Source organism: Hyperolius riggenbachi, chromosome 1 (assembly GCF_040937935.1).
Source record: "Hyperolius riggenbachi isolate aHypRig1 chromosome 1, aHypRig1.pri, whole genome shotgun sequence".
Lineage (NCBI taxonomy): Eukaryota > Metazoa > Chordata > Amphibia > Anura > Hyperoliidae > Hyperolius > Hyperolius riggenbachi.
Window position 1 is genome coordinate 636,470,378 of NC_090646.1, and position 20,217 is coordinate 636,490,594.

At 44.6% G+C, this 20,217-nt stretch overlaps 1 protein-coding gene across 2 annotated transcripts in view; it reads right to left on the bottom strand.

Moving 5' to 3' along the window:
• Positions 1–20,217, bottom strand: part of LOC137560222 (O-acyltransferase like protein-like) — a 90,670-nt gene that overhangs the window by 15,275 nt on the left and 55,178 nt on the right. For both annotated transcript variants that reach the window (XM_068271856.1, XM_068271857.1), the window contains 4 exons: positions 18,370–18,449; positions 16,075–16,188; positions 4,441–4,561; positions 2,552–2,738 (listed from right to left, as the gene is read on the bottom strand). In XM_068271856.1, the coding sequence (XP_068127957.1) occupies positions 2,552–2,738; positions 4,441–4,561; positions 16,075–16,188; positions 18,370–18,449 (502 nt within the window). The remainder of the gene's footprint in view (positions 1–2,551; positions 2,739–4,440; positions 4,562–16,074; positions 16,189–18,369; positions 18,450–20,217) is intronic.

The window sequence follows — 20,217 nt, forward strand, 5'->3', positions numbered from 1 at the left end:
CATATGCTTTTGACCCGATATATATATATATATATATATATATATATATATATATATATAGATAGATAGATAGATAGATAGATAGATAGATAGATAGATAGATAGATAGATAGATAGATAGATAGATAGATAGATAGATAGAGAGAGAGAGAGATCTTTTTCAAACCTTGTTTCCTGATATATACCGCCGGTAGGTCTGATATATCAGGAAACAGAGTTCAAAAAAGACCTATAAATAAACTGGGTTGAAAGCTTCCTCTTTGAATCTTTAAATATAGTAGCAGTGGAGCATTGTACCATGTATGTTGCATATAGTTACATCGTTATTTGGGTTGAAAAAAGACATATGGCCATCAAGTTCAAGCAGAAAGTAAAAGTTTTTAATCATCCTGGTTCAAAACGTATTGAATCTTTTAAAGTTGGCCAAAAATGGCATCAAACCGATTCAAAACGTACTGCTTTAAGTGATGACTAACGGTGCAATACTCTAATGCTGCAGTTCTTCAATAAGAAACATGCTGAATGCTTGTACATGCTCTCATTATTTCCCGTCTTGATTACTGTAGCACACTACTCTGCGGCCTACCAAAAAATAGACTGGAACCTCTCCAGTTCCTACTGCTCATTTTTCATCCACCTCTCCTCCTGCTCCTCTTATAGTGCCCCTCTCTGTCAATCACCCAAAGGATCCAATTCAGACTCCTCACACTATCATACAAAGCTCTACATAAGCTATCCTCTCCATACATTTCTTCATTAATCTCCCCATTCCACATATAATCCCTCCCAGAACCTTAGCTCCTTCCACCAGTATTGGTGATGTTTTAAAACTATATATCAATTGCATGTAGCGTATTTTTAGGCATATAGGACGCTCCGGAATTTCAAGATGCACTTAGGTTTAGAGGGAAAAAATATATACTAAACCTGATACATCCATGTTCCAGGAGTGTCCTGTACGTGTTCTCACCCAATTATTGTCCTCCTGTATCCCCATGTGTCCTCCTGTGTCCTCTTCTGTCCACTATGTGTCCCTTTCTGTCCCCCTGTGTCCTCCTTTGCTCCGCGTGTGTTTCCTTTTGTCTCCCTGTGTACTTCTTTGCCCTCTTTGTGTCCCCTTCTGCCACCTTTGTCCTCCTGTGTGTCCCACTGTGTCCTCCTTTGCCCCCTGTGTGTTCACTTCTGCCCCCCTGTGTCTTCCACTGTGTCCTCCTTTGCCCCCTGTGTGTTCACTTCTGCCCCCCTGTGTCTTCCACTGTGTCCTCCTTTGCCCCCTGTGTGTTCACTTCTGCCCCCCTGTGTCTTCCACTGTGTCCTCCTTTGCCCCCTGTGTGTTCACTTCTGCCCCCCTGTGTCTTCCACTGTGTCCTCCTTTGCCCCCTGTGTGTTCACTTCTGCCCCCCTGTGTCTTCCACTGTGTCCTCCTTTGCTCCGCTCCTATGTGTAAATACAAGTACATGTCTCATCCCGGGGTGATCGCAGACCTCTTATCTGCGGCGCTGCTCCTCTAGTATTGGCAGCTGATGAATGTGTCATCAGCAGGAGCCGGCACTAAGGGAGCCGTGGAGGAGATGAGAGGTCTGTGATCGCAGCTGGAACTGAGGATGAGGTGAGCCAGGCTGCTGCTAATTGCATTTGCACGTGGGGAGCGGAGGAGACCGGGGGGAGGGGGGGGGGTTCCGGAGAGAAGGACATAGGTGGATGATACAGGGAGTCCCGACGTTGCACAAGTCAGTGGTTCATATCGGCAGGCTGTCGTATGTCGGGGACTCCCTGCATATACTGTAGGCCACAGGGACTTTTTACTGTTTCTTATATGCCGAAAAATCCGGTATTTGTACTTGTGTCCCTGGTTGTGATTGCATAGTGTGTTGAACTGTTCATGCATCTCTGCTCCCCATTATTGTTGGTTATTGCACATTGGACAGCGCTACGGAAGATGTTGGTGCTATATAAAGGAGGATATTTCCTCTTTAATCTCCAGATACCTCCACGCCCGGACCCTCCGTTCCTCACAGGAGACCCTTTTGTCCTCCAGCCTAGTCACCTCCTCTCACTCTCGCATCCAAGACTTCTCACGGGCTATCCCTTTCCTTTGGAACTCTCTCCCTCAGCCGGTTCGTCATGCCACAAGCCTGGAAACCTTCAAACGTACTCTGAAAACACACCTGTTCCGACAAGCCTATAATTTGCTATAGGCAGCACTGAAGGCACACTGGCTCACCCACAAACCCCTGTGTTTCCTACCCTGTTGTTTCCTCCCCACTACCCTCTAGATTGTAAGCTCGCAAGGGCAGGGACACCTCCTCCTAGTTTTTCTCAAACTGCTGTGACTTTAACATATGCACATGTACCAACTACACATCAACTATGTATGTATTTGTATTTATTCTATTCAATGTCATGACTGTACAGTGTCTTGTATTTCTTACGTATATTTGTTCCCCATTATTTATTTGTACTATGTACAGCGCTACGGAAGATGTTGGCGCTATATAAATAAGTAATAATAATATAAATAATAATAGTAAAACATGGGAACACTTGTTACCTCCGTATCCTTCATGACACAGAACCAGGATCAGGGCGATGGCGGCGGCCCACACAGTCCTGTGAACGCCTTGATAAATGGCAGACGCGATGGAGTAAGAAGCTGGCGTATCGTCCAAAACAAAAGCAAGACAAATTACCAGGAACATGATGAGCAAAGCGCAGAGCCAGCCTGCCACCGCCTGTGCCTGCACAGAGATGAGAGAGCCTTCAGAATACAGACAGCGGGAAACAGATGGCTTCACATATCCTGCCACTGTACTCCTCATACAGAATACAGAACTACTCATTATTCGGCACACTCCTTCCCAATCATCCATCAGTCTCACTAATACTGGCGTAACAAAGGGATTCCATATTCAGAACCAGGTCCAGTAAGCATTGTTCAATATTTAGTACTTATTAAAGTGGACCTGAACTGTTGCACAGGACAGAAGGAAAACGCAGAAAAATGCACCCTGTATGTATTTAGAGAGTTTAGCCTGTCTATTTCCCCCTCATCTGTGACTAATCACCAGTGTAATTAATGTGATCTCTCAGCTGAGTCAGCTGGCTGCCATGGCAGAGCAGCTAATTTGTAGACACAGGATGTTAACCCTATGTTTGTTTCCATGAAAGCAGGAAGTAGACATACTGCAGATTTATTGCAGGATATGTATCAGGTGTAACAAAGAAATGTTTTTTCTTTAAAGGTTATTATGCTGTTGCTTATCTTTTAGAGCAGAGAGGAAGTCCTGAGTTCAGGTCCACTTTAAAGAGGCCCTGTAGTGACATATGGTAGAATGCAGTAAATTATTCAGGATACCCACTTCTGGTAATTTTCCTGGTTTCAGCATCAGAAACACTTCCTAAATCTATATATTCCTGTATATTGATATGTAACCCCACCCTCCCAGTAACGCTTAGCCTAGGCTGTTTAGATTGTTCTTCCTGTCTGCATCCCCATTTAGGAAAATTGTGTATTTCCTGTTCCAGTTTCCATTGTCACTGAAACAGGTGTGTATCTGGGTAATATAACGCCTATGGCAAACACTGAAATTGAGCCCCATATCCATTTGCTCCCCATATCCAATTGCACCCCATATCCATACTGGAGGTGTCCCTCCAGTATAGGTAGCCAGAGGTGCCCCCCCCCCCCCCAGTATATGTATTGAGAATTAGCCTCCCAGTACAGTTTATCACAGGTAGCCCCCAGCATAGCTCATCAGAGTAAGCCACCCTGTATAAGTAGTCAGAAAGCCAGAGGTCGTCCCCTAATGTAGGTAGTCAGAAGTAGCCCTCCCAGTTAGGTAGTAAGCCAGTTTAGTTCTTCGCCCTCCCAGCATAGGTAATGAGACAAGTCCCTCCCCCCATATAAGTAGCACCCCCCCCCCCTAGTATAGGTTGCTAGATTTAGCCCCCCCAAGTATAAGTAACGAGAGGCATCAATATGGTTATGGAGCACAAGGGAGGAGAGGGCAGCCTTTGCGCCCATGGCATGAGCCATACCTGTACCCCTCTAGATCCGCCTCTGCACTGAAAACAAGAAATCTCGTTTCATGCTTAGACCATGTCTATGCTTAAAAGTAGTCTTGGCATTCAGGTAGCATTTCATATGACTCTGATGCTTCCTCCTTCAAAGCTGAAATGTACTACTAAAAGGCCACAAAACGGCTCTGTGCATTTTGTCATTGTGCATGATCAGTGTTATGTGCTGTGTGTCAAATTGCTATGCTTCCGTCATGCCATAGTGCGGCACAAGAAAAGCCTTTACTAGAACTGAGTGATTCCTGTATGATCTTCAAATAGACATATTTGCCTACCCAGACAAGGGGGGAAAAAAGTCTACCAAAACAGTTTAGTTGGAGTTCTGCCTTAACAGACCTGGCATCTGTATTATTTAGCACTTACCTTGTTTTTAATGTAGCGGTTTTTGGCAAGCATAATGGCAATCACAATACCAACCAAGAATGGGCCATATCGACAGTATGGCTTGGTGTAATATTCTACCCAGTAATTCATACGTGACTGGCTGGGGGGAAAAAGGTTTTGAAAGTTACATTAAGAAAGAGAAAAGCGTGTTATTATGAGATAAAACTGACCAGCAGGGCCTGTTCTAGACTTTTTGCTGCCTGGAGCAATTTATTATGAGGACAGCCCCACCCACCTTTAGCCCTTGACCTGTGTGTGCAAAGCCAGACCAGAGAGGAGAGACACATCGGGCTGTGCATTGCAGGTACTGGCACTATGCTTACCTCCCTCTGCTCCATCCAAGACCGCTTCTCCCTGCTGGCCTGCAGCATGTGATCCCCAGGATGCCAGGAATGTGCTGTACCAGCGCCACATCATTCACCCGCTCTCAGCAGATTAGTGATGGTATCACCAGCCACACGTGAGGTCCTGCTTCCTCTCTGACTACAGCGGCGCCTCATGTGACCCGGCAGCACGTAACAGGTCACATGAGGCACCTCTGTAGCCATGGATACAGGATGCTGGATGGGCAGATGGAGATCCCATCGCTGGGATGCTGAGAGCAGGTGAGTGAATATCTGCATTTAGGAAGGAGGAGTGCGAGGAGAGGGACATTTGGGGAGGGCAGCCGCCACTAATTGTTGCTGCCCTGAAGCATGTGATTCACATTGCTTCATGGAAGAACCGCCCCTGCTGACCAGATGTGAACAGAGAACAGAGAAAGATTCAAAACTAATTGATTAGATTTGTACTATGGCAAGTTAGGGACCTACTAATGAAGAACGACAATCTGTAGAAAGATGGCCGCATTTTTGGTTCATCGTCTTTATCATTCCCCATTATTTTATCACCATATCTATAGAGCGGTAAATAGTGTCAGCATCGGTCAGCAAAGAAGCATGGTGATCTGATTATTGTATCATTTTGTAAAAGAATGCTGAGAACGTATGTAAAAATGTCAGTTTTTCTAAAAGTGGTGATCTAGGGAATAGGGATGATCAATGAGATGCAAATAATTTCTTGCATTACAATTGAATGTAAACTATACGCAGCTTGAAATTGGACCAATTAGAATAATGTCCTGGTAATTTTTTTGGGTCCAGCTGCATAACATTTACAGTCCCCGGGTAATGAATGAGATCGGGACTGTGGGTTCGTTCTTAACCTGAATATGTTCTTCTGTCAGAAACCTGTGCCATCTCTGCTCCCTTTATCTCCTCTATGCCCCCCCCCCATGCTTACATTGTCCCCCTCTACTTAAGTGTCCCCCCTATGCCACCTCCCCCCCCCCCCACACACACACTATGCCACCTCTATCCCACCTGTTCCCCAGTGTCCCCTCTGCCTCCATGGTGTCTCTCTGTACCACCTCTGCCCCATACCCCCCACCCACCTCCTAGTGCCTGCTCCTGTCCCTTTTGTGCCTCCTTCTTTGAACATTGTAATGTGCTTATTTTACAAAGCTCAGAAATTGATATATAATAAAGTGCCATGTTACTGAGTTTAAAGCCCATCTTTTCTTAGAATGTTTTTTAAAAAAAGCATTTTCTCAAAAACTACAAGGACTTTTTGAAAAATGTCTCATCGATCATCCCGCTAGGAGTCCTGCACAACATATGGGGGCTGCTGGTGTGTGAAGGGGAACAGTTGAACACATAAGCAGGAGGGGGGGGGTGGTGAGGATGGCAATGAAAATTGTACATTACCTGTCACCCTTAGTTATATCCTTGAAGGGGATAATATATATAAATATTACCCATAATACCCTACTCAGTATTATTATTACAGTTCTGTCTTTATTATAGTGTTAGCACACAAAAAAGAGCTTCTATAATTTTGTTACCCCAGCAGTAAAAACTCATAATACCTCCCAACTTTTTGAGATAAGAAAGAGTAACACTTAAGCCACACCCTTGCCATACCTCTAACCACACCCCTGCCACACCTCTAGTCACGCATACCATAACAATTTAAAAGAAAAATAATAATAACAATAATTAATAATAATTTTATAATTCAAACCACACTGGTCCTCTCTATCCTGGTTCATTTTCCTTCATTATTAACATTTGAAAATAAGAAATATATCAATTTAAAGGATGGGAATAAAGTTTACACATTTTTCAGTAGATAAAATAATACAGTATATTTATACAGATCTGTACATGAGTCCTGAAAGAGGGACAGTTAAGGAAGAAAGAGGGACAGGGGAATGTGGTTCCCAAAGAGGCACTGTCCCTCCAAAAAAGGGACTGTTGGGAGCTACGAAAACTAGCTGCCTGTGGATGCTAACTCCTTCCCACTCTGTTTCCTGCTGTCTCTCTCTTGGGGAGATTTCTCTACTACCTGCCTGGACAAACCAACAGACATGAACACTGTCACATAGGGGGTCTACACATACCGCCTCCAATTCACCCCTCCCCCTTTTCTGAGTTTATTAAAGAGGAACTGTAATGGCATATAGTGGAATACCGCAAATTACTCGGGATACCTTTACATTAAATATCTAGGTTTCAGCATCAGTAACAATTTCTATAGCTACAGTATATACAGTATATCCTTGGATTGAGAGTAACTTAGTTTAACCACTTCAGCCCTCAGTCGTGTTTCACTTTATGCATCCAAGCAATTTTCACCTCCCATTCATTCGCCGAAATAACTTTATCACTACTTATCACAATGAACTGATCTATATCTTGTTTTTTCCGCCACCAATTAGGCTTTCTTTGGGTGGTACATTTTGCTAAAAGCTACTTTACTGTAAATGCATTTTAACAGGAAGAATAAGAAAAAAAACGGAAAAAAAACATTATTTCTCAGTTTTCGGCCATTATAGTTTTAAAATAATACATGCCTCCATAATTAAAACCCACATATTGTATTTGCCTAATAGTCCCGGGTATTACACCATTTAAATTACCGGTATGTCCCTATCACAATGTATGGTGACAATATTTTATTTGGAAATAAAAGTGCATTTTTTCCCATTTTGCATCCATCACTATTTACAAGCTTATAATAAAAAACAAAATAGAAATATTTCATCTTTACATTCATTTTTCAAAAAGTTTAGACCCTTAGGTAAATATTTACTTTTTTTAATTGTAAAAGTTTTTTTTTTTTTTTTTACTAAACATTTTATATGGGTATTTTTGGGCAGGTGGGATGTAATTTGTAATTTTTTTATGTACATATGTGTTTTTTTTATTTTTTTAATGGAGATGAAGTTTTACTATTTGGCCACAAGATGACAGCCATGAGTTTGTTTACATTACGTAACTCTAAGCGTAACATACGTACGCTTAGAGGGACATAGCGGGGTCGTGAGGGAGGCTTCCGAGAGAAGCCGTCGCTTTTTCTGACGGGGAAAGGGATCAATGATCGGGCACCATGTCCCGATTCATTGATTCCCTGGGTAACGAACCGTGTGCACGTGTGTGATCGGCCCCGGGAGCACGCGGGAGCGCACATGCAGCCGTCTGGACATATGCTATACGTCCAAAAGGCAGAAGTAGTTAAGAGTGCTTTGATATACAAGCAACATTTTTTTGTGAAATATTGACTTGATATACAAGCAACTTCTTTATATACAAGCATAAAAATATATATAAATGCGTCACGTCATCACAAATGAGGTGATAGTTCTTCTCCCTTTTGCGCTGCAGGATTGTACTTCATTGCACTTAATCTGAGTGTAGAGACTGTGCAAAGTCACATTTCCATGAAATCCTCCAAAGTATCAGTCATTGGATAAGTTCCTTGTTAAAGACACACACGCACGCACGCGCACGCACGCACGCACACACACACACACACACACACACACACACACACACACACACACACACACACACACACACACACACACACACACCTACACACACACACACACACACACACACACAGACACACACACACGCGCGCACACACACACACACACACACACACACACACACGCGCGCGCGCGCACACACACACACACACACACACACACACACACACACACACAGGTTGGGCGGGCCAACAGATGGCAATGATCGTTAGTTATGGTGAAAGCCCTGTTTACATTTTTATTTTATACTTTTTTACTATAACTGTTTTTTGATTGTGAAATAAATCACCTGGGTTTCCATTAATTCTTTTGGGGAAATTTGCTTTGATATAAGAGTGCTTTGAAAAACAAGTATGTTTCTGGAACGAATTATGCTCGCAAATCAAGGTTCCACTGTATATCTGTATATTTGGTATCTAACCCTACCCTCCCTTTGTGGCTTAGCCTAGGCTATTTATTATGCGCCATTCCCTCCCCCCACTCAGAAAATTCTTTGAGACAAGTTGATACAGGTTTTGGAACGCTCAGTAAAAAAAAAAAAAAAAAACATTCCGCAGAGATCACCACCAGTACTAAAAATGCCACCACATGTGAGGAATTTCAGAATGTAAATTGGGGAGAGGAAAGGTTTTACAATGGGCAAACACTGACTAAATAATATTGTAAAGCCTGAGCTACAGGCGTGGATGAATGATAACTGGTAGAAACTGAATGCTGACAAAACTGAGGTCCTCTTTGTCCAAAGCCAGCAATTGCCATCAAAACCGCTCTATTCTAAAGCAACACCAATCAGGATTGGGAATTCAGACACAAACAGCTCCAACCTTGTGCGCAGCCTTGGCGTACTAATCGATGGGGAATTGAGTTTCAGAAACCAAATTTCGTCCGTAGTCAAATCTTCCTACTTTCATCTGAAGAACATTGCAAAGATTAAACATCTGATTCCCCCAGAGGATCTTCCAACCCTAGTCCACGCCTTCATCACATCACAGCTGGATTACTGCAATGCCCTTTATGCTGGCCTCCCCAAAAAGGACCTGCGTCGCCTGCAATTAGTGCAGAATGCTGCTGCCAGATTGCTAACAAACCAGCCTCGCCACTGTCACATTACACCGATCCTTCGCTCACTGCACTGGCTACCAGTAGAATGGAGAATACTCTTCAAGATTGAACTGCTGACATTCAAATCCCTGCACAATCTGGGCCCTGGATACATGAAGGACCTGCTGAAGCTGCACCACACCTCTCACAACCTCAGTTCAGCAAGTTCAATAAACTTGGTCACTCCCAGAGTGCACCTCAAAACATTTGGAGACAGAGCCTTCTGTCATGCTGCCCCTACTCTTTGGAACTCCCTACCATACCCAGTAAAGAAAGCCCATCCCTGGAGTTATTTAAATCCAGACTAAAAAAAGCAACCTGTTTAGCCTGGCATTTCCGGACTTATAGAATTCTTCCTCTGTACCATGATTTACCAATCAACCAATAATTGGTCTGAGCCATGCTTATGCGCTTTGAGTCCTACGGAAGAAAAGTGCTTTACAAATGTTATTTGTTGTTGTTGTTGTTGTAAAAAAATTAGCAATTTTATTCATTATGTTTTTTTGACTACAGTCCTTCTCTAAAGTCTGCCATTGAGCGTGCCACTGCTGCCCCTTTTGTGTAAATGCTCAAATAATTATTGTCTGGTTATAATGCTGATGCCTCGACTATCTGATCTGTAGACATATGAGTGATACAGAAATGTAAAATCTACTGTCAGCTTGTTATTGCAGTTTGTTCTCAGTTATATAGATCTGATCTCCTGTCTTTATTTTTCTTCTTTATTGCTCTGCGTATTTCTGTTGATATTGCCAACACCCGTTATTTGTGACACCTGTGACAGCAACTGTAGATGAAAGTCTGACCGGTGTGTAGAGAGATAGCAATAACAACCCCTCCCGATAGTCAACTGACATTCAACTTTTAGCATTACACTTTAAAGCGGTATTGTCACCATAAAAATCAAATTTCAACAGCAACTGCTCTGAGTGTATTAAGTGATAAAGATACTAATCCTGCATTCAAAACTTGCAAAACGTTTTCTGCTGTTATGGTTTGGAGTTATCACATACTTTAGGAGCACCGGCCCTAATGCCAAACAGTGCCAAAGAGTTGAATGTTGGGAGTTTTTTTTATCTATAATATATTCCTCCTCTTCCATTTATTTCCCTATCTAGCTGCTTATCAAAAACACCCTCTGATTACTTGTGTTTATAAGCAAGGCTGAGCTGACTCAGTGATTGGATGTGTAAATTAAAAAAAAACAGTGAAGTTGTTAGTATACACCTCAGTGGGAGTGTCTGAAGACTCTGGGAGGAGGGCAGCTAATTAATACACAATGAGCAAGAGAAGGGAGGGGGGAAAACAAGAGTCAGGAAGGATATGATGTCAGCATTAGCTTGGCAAGATGTCCACTGCCTAGAATAGGATTTTCTGCTTTTCCTTTATAAAATTCGCAGGAATCATTACGTGGATAGCACAATAAATCTGTTATGTAAATAGAACTAGTATTTATCTACTTATATATGTGTTTTTTTATTCTAGGTTAGCATGTGTGTCGATTGTTCTTTAAAGTAGAACAGAGACTTGGGAAAGTAAATATTTGATACTTACCTGGGGCTTCCTCCCGGCCCATAAACACGTCTGAGTGCCTAGCCGTCCTCCCGGGGTCTGCCGTTCAGCCGTGATCAGCCCTTGCAACAGGCTCAGTTGCGCCAGTCTGGGTCTACTGCACATGCATGAGAGGTCCACGCATGCGCAGAAGACCCAGACTGGACCAGACTGAGCGAGTTACCGGGGCTGATTACGGCTGAATGGCATACCGTGGGAGGACGGCGTGGGCATGTGTTTATGGGGCGGTAGGAAGCCCCAGGTAAGAATCAAATAGTTACTTTTCCAGGTCTCTAGTACACTGTAAGGCCCTTATTCAGTTCACTTTTTCTCTTAAGTTTTCTTCTAGGAGATAATTTTTTTATCTTCTGTTTAAAATAATTTTTCAGCACTCTACTTTTTAACCACTTGGGGACCACAGTGTTAAACCCCCCTAAAGACAAGGCCATTTTTCTGAAATTGTGTCCTTATCACAATGTTTGGCGCCAATATTTTATTTGGAAATAAAGGTGCATTTTTTCAGTTTTGCGTCCATCCCTAATTACAAGCCCATAGTTTATGAAGTTACAGTGTTATACCCTCTTGACATAAATATATAAAAAGTTCAGTCCCTAAGGTAACTATTTATGTATTTTTTTTATTGTAATTTTTTTTTTTTAATTACAAAAAATAAATAAATTGGGGGGTGTGGGAGCTAATAAGTTAATTTTTAGTGTAAAACTAATGTATTTGTATATGAAAAATGCTTTAGGGTGTAGTTTTACTATTTGGGTTTTTGTTTATGCAACCTGCAAGCGTAGGAAGTACGCTTGCAGGAAGTCTTATGAGGCTGGGAAACTTTTTTTTTTTTTTCACAATGATCGTTGCTTCTCATAGAAGCAGCCGATCATTGCGGGGGGCTTAGATCAACGAAGGGGAACGTTTTTTCCCGTTCATTGATCTCTGGGGCGAGCGGGCAGCGGCGTGTACGAGAGCGGGAGCGCATGCACGAGCGAGCGGGAGCGCATGCACGAGCGAGCGGGAGCGCGTGCACGAGCGAGCGGGAGCGCGGGCAGCGGTGGGAGTGCGGGAGGTGCGGATATCTCCGTCCCTGAGGGTGAAAGGAAAAATCTATAAACCCTTTGCACTCTCGCATGCAAATGTTCAAACAAATGCATTCACAGATTCACTCATTCAGGCACAACTGTTATCCCTACAGCTAAGTTAAAAGCCGGGGTCTTAGTTCACAGCAGAATGCATTCTTATGCTTAGGCACCTATACTGCGCAGAAGTACCCAGGTAAACATAGGTGTCCTAACTCTGGCCCTGTAACATGCATAGTGCAGACATGCAAACACATTCATTGCATCAAACCTATCAATGGATTAGGAGCACACATCCTGACGTCCTCTCCTGGGACAGTGCATCTTACCAATCGCACAAGGAAGCTAACGTAATGTATCCATGTGCACCATGCACATACACCAGCATAAGCTGTGTGCATGCTGACAAAAAAACACATACAGGGGAAGGAGGGAGTGCACTGAATTAAAACCCTAGCCACAGGGGTCGGTAACAAGAAAAAAACATATATATCCAGGCACATCGCCTCTAGTTAGGACATTAAATAAGTTATTAAGGAAAGGGAAGTGCTGAAAGGGGTGTGACCAGAAAACAGCAGTGGTGAAAGGATGGAAAAAGGGATGGAGATATCCGCACCTATGGGGGTAAAGTGGTTAATAGACACAACTTTTTTGGACTCACTCCCCTTCTAAGTACTTGAAGTGCAAAAGCACTGGCAGAACTAAATCAAGCCTCCTCCAGAGTCGCCTCTAGGCACCAGCTGATAAGCCAATTGCCTGGAGCAAAGATTTATCTGAAGGCGTATTCCAGAAGGGGGGGGGGGGGGAGTTTATTTTTCCTGTTCATAGAGACTGAAAACTGAGGGTGCGGAGATACAAAGTTCTAATGAAAGCCTCTGCTGCTCAGCCTCTCACAGCCTCTCATAAGGAATCTACAAAACTTTTGTCTACAACACTTTGTATGACATTCCCTACTTAGTTGTTATCTTGGATGTAGAGTGTGTCTGTTCATTCCTGTCCCGCCCCTCCTTATCAGAATCAGAATCAGCTTTATTAGCCAAGTATGCCAGAGACATACCCGAAATTGTTTTTGGAGCACATGGCATGGCATTTGTACATACATACATACATAATGACTGTGAAAAGAAAACACATCAGAAGAGGAGGGTGGTGTCTTTCTGGGAAGCAGATACAAGGCATTCCAGAACGGACTGGCCGGGTGCAAAGCGGGGAGATTTTCCTCTAGGCTGCTGGTACAAGTGCCTGGTGCATTGAGGTTTTTCTTGTATAAGGCAATGTGAAGCACTAGGCTGGCTGAAGAGGCTTGCCTTATGCAGAGTCCATAGAAAAACACTCTGTCTGCTTTCTCACCATTGTAAAGACTGCGTGCGGACAGCTTGATAAGGTATTACACAGGTTGAAAAGTTTTCGACTGTCCCTAGACTCCAGGAGGGTTGCCTGCAGCTTGTGTGAGAGACTGGCAGGGGCAGGAGTCACATTACAGGCAAGTAGCCTCTGTGTGATGTGGGATTGCAATACTATCTAAGCTCTCTGCTCCATCTCAGGCTATTCTCAGTATCTCTCCACTCCTCTCCTCTCCCTCATTCACCTTCATTTCCCTGGGTTGTCATTATAATATGCCAACTTAAAGCTGCAGTGGCCCAATTGAAAAAAAATGGCCTGGTCTTTAGGGGGGTTTAACGCTGCGGTCCTCAAGTGGTTAAAGGATTACGGTAGGGGGAAAAAGAGGTGAACTTACCCGGGGCTTCTAATGGTCCCCCGCATACATCCAGTGCCCGCGCTGCCACTCGCCGATGCTCCGGTTCCCATCTCAGTTCACTTCTGGAATTTCCGACTTAAAGTCGGAAAACCACTGCACCTGGGTGGCCGTCTCCTCGCTCCAGATGACATCACCAGGAGCATACTGTACAGGCTCAAACTGTTCTGGGTCTGCGCAATACACTCCTGGTGACGTCAGCGGGTGGGAGGGCGCGGCCGAGCAGTCGCAGTGGTTTTCTGACTTTAAAATCGGAAATTCCATAAGTGAACCGGAGGCGGGGCCGGAGCATTGGTGAGTGGCTGTGTGGGCACAGGTCGTCTGCGGGGAACCAGTAAAAGCCCCGGGTAAGTTCAACTCTTTTTTCCCCCTACCCCCCTACAGTACTCCCTTAACCTGCTGAGCGTTCTGGACGAGCTGAGCTCGTCCAGAGACGCCGGAGGGTGCCGCCCTGCTGGGCCGATTTAAACGAAATAAAAAGGAGCACACGCAGCCGGCACTTTGCCAGCCGCGCGTGCTACCTGATCACTGCCGCGGCGCGGCGATACGCCGCGTGCATCGGCGAAAGAGGGTCCCCCCAGCCGCCCAAGCCCAGCACAGCCGGACCAAACAGTTCCGGCCAGCGCTAAGGGCTGGATCGGAGGCGGCTGACGTCAGGACGTCGGCTGACGTCCATGACGTCACTCCGCTCGTCGCCATGGCCAAAACAAGAAGGGCCGCTCATCGTGGCTCTTCTTGTTACTTCTGATCGCCGGAGGCGATCAGAAGTGCGGATTAGGAGCGCCCTCTAGTGGGCTTTTATGCAGCCAACTTTCAGTTGGCTGCATGAAATAGTTTTTTTTTAATTGAAAAAAAAACGTCCGGTCGCCAGCCTGGCGATCTTAATAGAATGCCAGGCAGGTTAAGATCCTGACGACTCCGCCCAAAGTTCCGCAATCGAGTGAAGTCTCGTTTGCGCTCATCATGTAACGTCTTGTGACATCGCGCATACCCTCCGGCAGGAAGATGGATCAGGGAGTGCGCGTCGTGGAGGGATGTTGTTGGATCCATCTTCCTACATCGCTGCGGTGAGAATGTAGCTTAAGATGAGCTATGATCTAAGATAAACACAAAGAGAAAGAATGCTGATTGTCAAGAGAAGACAAGCAATGCGGGGACAAGGAATATAGCTTACAGGAGCGTTCTAGCCAGAGCCTGACAAAGGCAGATGTCAGATACAGTTCTGTTCCCCGGTGTGGTGAACATTTAGACTTAGATAATCTTGTTACGCACAGCATCAGGCTAGCAGTGCAGGCGGCCCAGCTGTCAGTTGGAGATCTCTGAAATCGCTTTTTAGTATGCAGTCGGTCTCTCACTTCAGGACTGTCATTGGAATAAGATGTCTGTCAGTGCGGAACAGATGAGCCCAGATATCCAGTCATCTGCATTTTAACATATATATATATATATATATATATATATGCATGCAGTGTGTGTGTACTGTGTGTGTGTACTATGTGTGTACTGTGTGTGTGTGTGTGTCTGTGTGTGTACTGTGTGTGTGTGTGTGTGTGTGTGTACTGTGTGTGTGTGTGTGTGTGTGTGTGTGTGTGTGTGTGTGTGTGTGTGTGTGTGTGTGTGTGTGTGTGTGTGTGTGTGTGTGTGTGTGTGTGTGTGTACTGTGTGTGTGTGTGTGTGTGTGTGTGTACTGTGTGTGTGTGTGTGTGTACTGTGTGTGTGTACTGTGTGTGTGTGTGTGTGTGTGTGTGTGTACTGTGTGTGTGTGTACTGTGTGTGTGTGTGTGTGTGTGTGTGTGTGTGTGTGTGTGTGTGTGTGTATACTGTGTGTGTGTGTGGGTGTGTGTGTGTGTGTGTGTGTGTGTGTGTGTGTGTGTGTGTGTACTGTGTGTGTGGCTTCAGCCAATCCAATCAGGCTAAATTAGCATGCATTACAACTTCTCTTTTGTGGCCAGTGTACTACAAAAGAGCCTGAGGACTAATAATCTATTGAAAAAGAAAAGTTACATTGATTTTAAACTTCAGAATTGCCTTGCTAGCATCTTTTTTACTTACTTAACAGTTTTTGATAGAGCATTGATTATGAATTTTAAGCCTGACAGTTACTCTTTAAGAAACCAAAAATGCAATAATTTTCCATACATCTCAAAATACCCGAGATCAAGCGCTAAAGAGAGTGAATATCGCATCAGCAGATAAAATTGAAGGTTTCATATAGTAACCGTTCATACATGGTTTATAATTACCATGCTTACCTCTCACCTCTTGGGTAGCGGATAGAAAGCTTTAAGAAGTAGGAGAGTAAGGTGGTGGCAAGAGCTGACGCAATAAACAGCATCGTCACAGCAGCAATCATGACTCGCTTAGCTCTGCAGAATAAAACACAAAATTGATTATTATTTTATTGACTTGGGACCACAGTTGACAATGCAAAAAAGCATGCGTTTTAACGCAAATGCATTTCTCCGTTTTAAAGAGAACCCGAGGTGGGATTTAATTATGTTAGTGGGGGACAGAGGCTGGTTGTGCACACTAACACCAGCCTCCGTTGCCCCATGGTGTGCCTCCAGGACCCCCCTGCGCGCCGCTATACCCCCCGCAGTGCTGGCGACACGCAGCGTGTCGCCAGCACAATGTTTATCTATGCGCTGTCTGTCAGCGCCGCTCCCTCGCCTCCTCCGCATCGGCGCTACCCGCCTGCGTCCCTTCCCTCCCGCTGATAGGAGGGAAGTGACGTGGGCGGGTAGCGCCGATGCGGAGGAGGCGGGGGAGCGGCGCTGACAGACAGCGCTTAGGTAAACATTATGCTGGCGACACGCTGTGTGTCGCTAGCACTGCAGGGGGTATAGCGGCGCGCAGGGGGGACATGGAGGCACACCATGGGGCAACAGAGGCTGGTGTTAGTGTGCACAACCAGCCTCTGTGCCCCACTAACATAATTAAATCCAACCTCGGGTTCTCTTTAAATGCTTATCCTTATGTTTGCAAGAAAAAGTATAGACCAAGAGCCCAATATAGTGTAGTATTACTGATATTCGGAATTATATTGTATAATATGCGTAATTATACTCACAAGTGAGGGTTACCACGAAGGCAACCACTGAAACAGCAGGTGGGGAGAATTATGACCTGACCCCACTCAGGTTTAAGAAGGCGCTCTCGGTAGATATAGAGAAAAACGGGGTGACACCCCTCCACCTGGGGTGGACTGGATGATGCTGAAGTAATTTGAACAGAGGCATCAAAATAGAGTAAAAACTTCTAAAATCAGTTTAAAAAGGAGGAAGCAGTGGACTTACCTCCCTCAAGGTAAAACAGACAGGGATTCATTGTTATAGTTCAAAAATTAACATTTATTATAAAAAACTGCTCTTTGCAACGCGTTTCGCGGGCAGAGTCCCGCTTCATCAGGCAATAAACGGAGATACTCAAACAAGTCTGTAGGGTGGCTGAGTGCCTCTGTGACAGAGAGCGCCTTTGTGACAGAGGGCACAGAGGCGCTCGGCCACGCTACAGACTTGTTTGAGTATCTCACACTACATATTGGGCTTGATTCACAAAGCGGTGCACACAGTTAGCACGCTGGTGAAAAGCCCCTTATCACAGTCACTCAGTTTAGGCATGATAAGTTTAGGCATGATAAGTTTAGGCGTGATAAGTTTAGGTGTGATACGTTTAGGCGTGATACGTTTAGGCGTGATAACTATAGCACCAACTGGGTTAGCTCCGCAGTGCACAGCTGAACAAAAGTTTTGCGCTAGCAAAGTCTGGTGCGCGCGACACGTCGCATAGAGTTTAATGGCGCTGCTTTGCGCGCGGGACTTTGCGATCTAAACTTATCTAAACTTATCACGCCTAAACTTATCATGCCTAAACTAAGTTTAGGCATGATAAGGGGCTTTTCACCAGCATGGTGCAATGGTTAAACACGCCTAAAGTCTTTTAGGCGTGATAAGATAACTGGGTTATCACTGCTTTGTGAATCGAGCCCATTGTATTAAAAAAGCAATTTTATTCATTATATTATTTTCAATACAGTTCATCTTTAAAAGGAACCCGAGGTGTGAGACCTATGGAAGCCTCCATATGTAAATCCTTTTAAACAATACCAGTTGCCTGGCAGTCCTGCTGATCTTTCTGGTCAGTAGGGTCTAAATCATGCATCTGATCTGCATGCTTGTTCAGGGGTTTAAGGCTTAAGGTATTAGAGACAGAGGTTCACCGAGACAGCCAGGCAATGTGCATTATTTAAAAGGAAATAAACATGTCAGCCTCCATATCCCTCTCACCCCAGGTGCCCTTTAAATATTATTAAAGGCCTGCTTTCAGTGTTTTTTAATTAAGTCACTTGGATGCTCGTTAAAAAGAAAAATCCACAACGATCAACAGATGTACGGGGGAGGCTTCATCACAAAATGGTGTGCCAAAGCTAAGCTGACCCCGCTACAGAGTTCTGCACAGAGAATGATCTATGTTATCAATATCTGGTATGGCTGGGGACCTCCCAAGCCGGAACCCTGAGAATAACACACGCCTGAGGACACACTTACTTGACGTACAGGAAGATGAGGAGAGGGATTGTGAGATGGAAGTGGAAATCATTGGAGAGGTACCAGGCCCAGCCGGTGCACTGAAACAAATGGCCCAGACAAACAGTCATTATTATTTCCTAGGAAGTGTTTCTGCTCTGTGTAAAATATGAGTTTGGAATTGTATTACTCTCCCATGTATAGTTCAGGCTGGTGTGCCGTGGTATTGATCAGCCCCAGTTGTACATTCATATAAGGTCAGCAGTGAAGCTGTCACATTTCAAGATATTATGGATTGGGTTAATATCCGTGCCCCAGCACAAAAAAAACAGTCTAATAGATACAACCATGCAAACAAATGCACTGAAGCATGATTGAAACTGAAGAAGAAGGGGGGAAAGCAAAGAAGGAGGGGGGGGGGGACAAAAGGAGAAAGGAGGAGGAAACATAAAAAGGAAAGGAAAACAAAAAGGAAGGGAAAGTGGGAGAAGAGAGAAAGCTAAAGGAAAGGGTGGGAAACAAGGGAAACCAAAGCAAATGGGGAAAGAGGAGAAAAGTAAATATTAGGCAGGAAAATGGGCAAAGGGGGAAAAAAAGGAATAAAAAGAAAAGGGGGGGGGAGGAGAAGATGGGAGAAAGCAGCGGAAAGGGAAAAGCGAGGTAAAAGGAAGGGAAAAGGAAAGAAAGTAAAAATCAAGTTAAAAAAAGGAAAGGAATAGAAAGAAGAAGAAAAAAGAGAGTTGGAAAAGGGAAAAATAGAAAAGAAAAAGACAAAACAAGGAAAGGAGAACATAGAGAGGGGAGGGGACACATCATATTCTGTATTACAGAGAGGGGAGGGGACAAAGCATGTAATGTGATACAGAGAGGGGAGGGGAAACAGCATGTTCTGTAATATAGTAAGGGGAGGGGCAACAGCATGTAATGTACTACAGAGAGGGGAGGGGACACAGCATGTACTGTAATGCAGAGAGGGGAGGGGACACAGCATGTACTGTAATACAGGGGGAGGGGGGAGGAACAGCATACTCTGTAACATAGAGATGGGAAGAGGACACAGCATGGACTTTAATACAGGGGAGGGTGGAGAGGTAAGCGTAGACTAGTATATACTGTACTATGTTCATGTGTATATATATATATATATATATATATATATATATATATATATATATATATATATATATATATATATTACAGTATAAAATAGAAGGTACTTATCCGTTAGCCGGGCGCATTCGGCAGGTGGCGCTGTTGATCTTAATTCCAATCATAATTACTTCACGTCAACCTGTGAATGTAAACGCCGGATGCGCCCGGCTTAAACAGATCAAGCCGCCGGCTTGCTTCATGAGTGTCTCGCTCTCCTCCCCCTCTTGCCCTCTCTCGTATGAGCCTTGGGGAGGGGACATGCGTGTCCCCCCAGAGTCGTTCGTCGCGGCATTGCGACGAACGACTCTGGGGGGACACGCATGTCCCCTCCCTAGTGTTCTATAGGAGAGAGGGCAAGAGGGGGAGAAGAGCGAGACACGAAGCAAGCCGGCGGCTTGATCTGTTTAAGCCGGGCGCATCCGGCGTTTACAATCACAGGTTGACGTGAAGTAATTATGATTGGAATTAAGATCAACAGCGCCACCTGCCGGATGCGCCCGGCTAACGGATAAGTACCAAATAGAAAATACCGTATTTTTCGGACTATAAGACGCACTTTTTCTCCTCCAAAAGTGGGGGGGAAAAGTCACTGCGTCTTATAGTCCGAATACAGGGAGTCCTCGACATACGAACGCCCGCCGATACTAAATGCCGCCTCGCCACGATGTCGGGGACTCCCTGTAATGTCCCCAGTGTCCTCCTGCACTGCCCCTAGTT